Raw genomic sequence first — 6,206 nt, 5'->3', positions numbered from 1 at the left:
GTGCAGGCAGAGGGGGAGAAGCGCCAAAAACCCTAGCTTATCGAGAGCTCAACTCAATCTACACTATTTATGGACCCCCAATAGTTACTTACAAATTTACTCTTCATAAAAATTCAATGGTACATATGCAAATCCCCGAATAGAAAAAAACAACTTTAAAGGGTAGCCACAAGCATGTGCTATCCATAACCCACGTAAATGAATAGGACAGACATCAAGGACCCGCCATCATATAAATTCTAATTTGGAAAAGTATCACATCAAACAGCAAGAGAACTGAGCTTTGCTTCCTGTCAATATATATTTATTGAATGGGGGACCATTAGGCAGCTTGTCCCTGGAACCAAAAGAGTGTACAGCCACTCTTACTATTCCTTTAGAAAAAGCTAACCAGATAAGGTGAAATAACTTTTTTGAATCCAATGAAATCATCTAATATAATAAAAATTTGATCCTCAAATTAAATAGAGGAATTGCAACTTATTTAGCAGATGGTTTGATACTCATGGCTTGTTTGGGACAATTTTTTTACTACTTAAAACAACATTTAATATACAAATTAAGAAGCAGTAAAAAAAAAAACTATCCAAAACGAAGCCTTACCCTTTACGAAAACAATGAATGGAGCTATGAGCAAGCAAATGTAGGAAGAAAAAAGACTACTATTGTTAAAACTAAGGCTTATTTGGAATGCCGTGCTTCCTGTTTTTTGAAACAATTTCTTAGTATAATATTTTTTTAATTTAAAAAAGTTTTGTACTTAAAAATTGTTTTAGAAATAAGTAAAAAAGATATGCTAAGGTTTCATTTAGGATAACTTTTTTGCTTCTTTTTAATGCAACTTTATAATATAAAATTTTTTTGAAAGCAGTGAAAAAATAATGATTAAAAGTTGCACCAAACAAAAACTAAGACCAATATATAGCTTATTCACATAAATTGTAAACAAGGCAATCACCCAATGGCCCAAAAATATTTTTCCTGATATTTTATTTTATTTCATAGTTTATCGAAATGCTCTCCACAATAATCAAAAGAAAATGGAGTGTAATAGGAGATTGTTGGGTGTAAGAGAAAAAGTTTCAAAGCATCTCTAATTTTTGAAATTGCAAGCAACACTACAAAGAAATTATGAAATATTTGCAAAAATTACAAAAAAAAAAAGCATGTTCTTCTAATCTTCTTTCAAAATACCTAACCAAGTTTTATTTTTACTTATTACAATTACAAAACAAAGCAAAATTATAACGAATTGTATACTAACTTTTCTTTTGTATCAACTAGCATTGCTCCATAGCCTGTATTAATCCTGTAAATGAGTAAAAAACTATTTAGGTTCATTTCAATTTGTACACAAAACAATACAGAACTAGCTTAGTGTATTAGTTCCATTTAAGAAAGAAAAGAAAGCATTGCAGACTAATTAAACAGCACCCTGCCTAATTAAAAATTGCTAATGCCATATTTATGAAGATAAAACCATGAGGGAGAAAGTTACAACTGACACTAAAGTGTTTATTACTTGGTACATACTTATTCACACAAATCATAATCCACAAATTTACCTCAACACTTGCAAAAACATGAACGGAACAATCGTATGATACAAATCCACCAAAATCTATAGAATATAACTTATTATCATACAAAACAATTCCTATAATTTAGATTAGTAAATAGCATTAGCTATTCAATAGGTGAGAGAGAGGATTGCTTACAAAACACCTCACCTAGCGGGGCGAACATCATCTGCAAAAATTACAAATGAGCGTCTACTTTGCTTTGCTTTGTTCTGAATCATCCAGCACAAACTCAGCATACAGGTTCTTCATAGCAATGACAATAGTCATTATCAAAGGGCCCATTATTGCTCCCTGTTGATTGAAACAGCAAAAAACATGGTTGAGTTCAGGATTGGTGCAGAGAATATAATAGCTGAATCTTCAGTTTCCCAAAAGCCACATGAACAGTTCTGAGATATGGGCATATTTAAGTATGACTAAAAAGTATTATCATCTCAGTGCCATACCATCCAAACTTTATGTAAGCTTTACAGGGCAACATAATGAGAAATTATTCCGTGCGGAATCCAGATGGTAAGGAACCGTCCCGATGTGAATGTACACAGTATTTATATACACTGTGTACACTCACATATGTCGGTAACTTACCGTCCGGACTCCGCACGGAATAATTTCTCCAACATAACACGCTCTACTTCAAGAATAATACAAAATAAAAAGGTTTTGCAAGAGAATAACTGACACAATTCTCTGTTTTCTAAGCAACTAAAGTATACATTCCGTTAAAAAAAAAAAAAACCCAGAAAAGCACACAAAGGTCTGCTTAGCTACGTAGGTAGGAACTCCATACTTTGAATGCCCAAATTGATCATAATACAGTGAGAATGTGAAACTAGCAAGTTACTGCAACAAGCTTTCACCCCAACATAATGGTTCACAGCTAATTGCTCCGGAAAGAAAAAACAAATACACAATAGGAATATATATCCTAGTCATACAAATTTGCAATACCAATATGTTCTCAAATATCGGTTATAAAGAACAATTTGAAAAGGCATCTGATAACAAGATAAGCAAGAGTAGAACTTTACCTCTAAAGCATTGGGGAACAATGTCATGCCGCCAAGGATGCTCAGACCAGTAAGATAAGCATTATATCCCGGGATATCCTCTTGAATGACTGAAGTTCCATAATCCAACAGCATAAGGTGCACCACAGTCAATCCAATTGCCCAGATATACCTCCCTTCCATTAAGAGCTCGACAGCAGCAGGGATTGATGATATCCAAGGTGGTAATAAAGGAAGCAATGCACTAATGAAGGCTAACAAAGTCGACATGTACACAAAATGTATGGAGCAGAAGCGGAACAGAAGCCAAGTTAGGCAACCTTGAAAGATGGCAATTTTAACAGTGACCAATAGAACACTACTAATTGCATGGTTGATCACCTCAACACATCTATCTCTTGCTGTTTTTGTGATAGGAAGCATGCCCATGACTTGTTCTGTCGCCCCGCCGGACTCCGAGGTGATGAGATAGTACAAAACCCAGAGAAAGACCATCAACTGGGAGACAAAATTCAATACTTCTGCTGCACCAGAAACAATTGCCAGAACAACAGAAAACATCAAGTTTGCGCTCCCACCAAGAACCGAAGTGCCACTAGCCAACACTTGTTTTGCCACTTCCATGCCCTGGAAAGCAAACCCCTTAGCCTTCTCAATCAAATCCACTCTGGTGGCCATCAATTCCTGAAAGATGGAAACCACATCCGAATAAATTGCCCCCCACTCACGATTCTTAGTATGAACGCTCAACGTTTGGAACTGCACAGTGTACGGGTGCGGCGAAGAGCCTGCAAGTGATGTTGAAATATCTACAGATAGATTTCCCGGCTGGGAAATCATAAAATGTCGCAACCCATTAACAAATTCCGTCAAATTATACTGCGCTCCCAGATTATCAAGATGTTCCCATACAGTCTCATACAATTGAGCAGAATACTTATCAACAAGACCAGGTACATCATTCTCATTAACCCACTGCTTGAATCCGATCTTTTCTGCATAGTTGCTAGTCTCCATGTGGGATTTAAGGGACATGACAGCATCCTTACCCTCAAGACCAATCTTATAGGAAAAGAAAGCACCCCCAGCGATGAACCCTAGGATCATTCCAGCGATCAGCCCAATCGCGATGATGGTTTTCAGATTCCTAAGTATCCCTGCGGTGAGAAAGCTGGAGCCGTGTTTGGATTGCCGGCCGGCATTGAAGCTAGCGTATCGAACGGCGGAGGCCGTAGGCCCGGCCAGGAAAAGCCCGGCGGTAAGAAGAGCAAGCGAAACCGGACCGAGCCGTTCGAAGGACACGAGGAAGAGCCAGAAACAGGCGAGCCAACGGAGGAGCCGATTGAAACCAAATCGGCTGTTGAGGGTGCGGCGGAAGAGGAGAGAGCGGACGTCAGTGAGAGTGTCGGCGGAGGCGCGGAATATGGCGGCTGGGGCAGCGAGGCAGGTCGGCACGAGACCATGGCGGAGTGGATCGGACCAGAAGGAGAAGAGTACTTCCTGGATCTCGCGAAGGGGGATAGAGCAGAGAACAGCCCATTGGAGCGGCCGGATAAAATCATGGAGGAGACGGTAGAGACCGTAGAGAAGGAGAAGGGAGAAGGCAAGGCCTGCGTGGGCCATCGAGATATAGAGGGAGAGGCGTACCTCGTTGACAGACGATTGGGCAGAGGCAGTGGCGCATGCTCCCGCGATGGGGGGTTGGCGGGGAGGCGGGGAGGGCTGTCGAGAGGAAGGAATGGAGTCTGGCGGTCGGCGAAGGGAGGCGGAATGGAACATCTCCGACCATGGGGGGCTGACAGAGTTAGACGTTGGCTTAGGGTTTGGGGAAGAGGAGTAAGGGACGAGCTCCATTAGGCGGAGGAGAAGAAGATACAGGAGAGCGGGAATAATGGTGGAGTAGACTTCGAGGATTAGAGGAAATAATCATTAGGATTAATTTGCATAAACCCTCCCGAAATCTCTAAAATTTCAATTCTGTCATGAATTTTTTTATTTTTAATTCTTATTGTCTTCTTCTTCAAAAAAAAAAAAAAACTATGCGCTGTGAAATATGATTAGATAAGTTGTATTAAACCAGTAGATTCCAACCTAAGGGTGATAAATTATTGAGTTCAACTCTCAAATTGGCGAGTTCCCCTAATTCTTCGTGACATAAATTTTTTAAATTCTTTCGAAATGATTTCCTCAATTCCTCGTGTCTTCAAACTATGATTGTAAGCAAATTTCGGTACTTTCAACTATTGTTGCCCAACTATAATCCTTTCATCCTCTATATCATTTGTCGACTATGATCCCTTCAATATCTATTGCCCAAGTACTATCCTACGAGTTCGATGAATAGACCAACACTCTCTTGAGTATAGCTCTCATGTCATTGGGTTCTTCCATCCATGTAAAGTGCTTTATACGATGTATATGTGTTATATTGAACCGAATCCTTCCCTCGATGAAGGGCATCATTTGTAATCAATTATAAATATTAGTGGATTCATTCAAATAGGTCATGGTCATATGGCTTTCCCCCTTTTTAGGGGTTTCCATGTAAAAACTCTAGTGTCTCCTATGATTGTTTCACCTCTCTCTCTTATATGTTTGTACGTTGGATTTTCATATAAAACAAAAACTCTAAACTCTATATCTCTCTACCACTATAAATATTGTATGATGCATAAATAAGTAAAAAAATTAGTTGAAATACTTTACTTTATGACCAAGAATAATCTTCTTCATACATTTCAATTTTTGTCCCATTACTTGTATTGGAATTATTTCATCTCCTTCTTCCTCCATTTATGCTTTATTAATATGTCATTCAAGATCAAGGAGGAAGAATGCTTTGAGTTGGTTTGAGTGAATAAGCTCCTTAACAAGATTTTGAAGATGATGAAAATATTAAGTATCATGATCCTTATGAAGATAAAATAATTGGACGATTTATGAGTATACCGTAACACGTATATTTGAGATGGTCAATGAAAGAACTCCTTAAGAAGTTTTGTTAGTAGGACACACAAAGAAGTAAGACTTTGGATATTTGTGCGGAGGAGAATTTTCTCCCTACAAGAGATTCTAAGTTGACATACTTTTTTCTTGTCTCTCAAGATGGTTGATCTTTGTTGACTCCATTTTTTATATTAGTGAAAGCTGTAATGATTATTTTACTTCATAGTTTAGTCATTATAATCTTCACATGGCTTGTTTTACTAATCATAAAGTTGTCTTATAGGATCATACAAAAGTTTAAAGTTGCATAATCTATAGGTTGAAGCCATGATTGAATAGTTGTACAATTTCCTTTGACATGAGTATTAAGTATGTTGAAACAACTAGGCTAATATTTTTGCCAGTTGAAAGTTGAGTTCCATATCTAAATGGCCAATCATGAAATTCTCAAGTGAAAGTCACTTAAGTTATAATAAGCTCCAAGTAGTGAACATTTATCCTCTCTTATTGGAAGTGGGTGATGAGTCGACAACATTACACATTAAATTCTTTCATTTAGGAGAGCCTGAGAATTCTTTATGGACTTTATCTATTTATAAAATGGGTGATGAAGTAGTATGTCAAGTCTTATTAGCTTGTGATACTCCCTAGAGGAACCTTTTAGAAC

General features: G+C 37.9%; 1 protein-coding gene across 1 annotated transcript; it reads right to left on the bottom strand.

The window, feature by feature from the left end:
- Positions 1-1,735: 1,735 nt before the first annotated feature.
- LOC110094300 lies at positions 1,736-4,496 on the bottom strand. The gene is made up of 2 exons (XM_020819496.2): positions 2,615-4,496; positions 1,736-1,874 (listed from the first exon to the last, which is right to left on the bottom strand). Exons 1-2 carry the CDS (start codon positions 4,445-4,447, stop codon positions 1,773-1,775), a joined length of 1,935 nt encoding a protein of 644 aa, XP_020675155.1. The 5' UTR covers positions 4,448-4,496; the 3' UTR covers positions 1,736-1,772.
- Positions 4,497-6,206: the final 1,710 nt, after the last annotated feature.

This window comes from Dendrobium catenatum, unplaced genomic scaffold (assembly GCF_001605985.2).
Source record: "Dendrobium catenatum unplaced genomic scaffold, ASM160598v2 fragScaff_scaffold_830, whole genome shotgun sequence".
NCBI lineage: Eukaryota > Viridiplantae > Streptophyta > Magnoliopsida > Asparagales > Orchidaceae > Dendrobium > Dendrobium catenatum.
The sequence above is the reverse complement of the archived record's forward strand: the minus strand, read 5'-3'. Positions and strand labels throughout refer to the sequence as shown.

Bases quoted from the DNA above. Each gene is read 5' to 3' on its own strand.
- LOC110094300 (XM_020819496.2), bottom strand. From the start codon at position 4,447: ATGGAGCTCGTCCCTTACTCCTCTTCCCCAAACCCTAAGCCAACGTCT. The intron at 1,875-2,614 runs GTAAAGTTCTAC...TTCAATCAACAG, and splicing joins TGTTCCCCAATGCTTTAGAG to GGAGCAATAATGGGCCCTTT.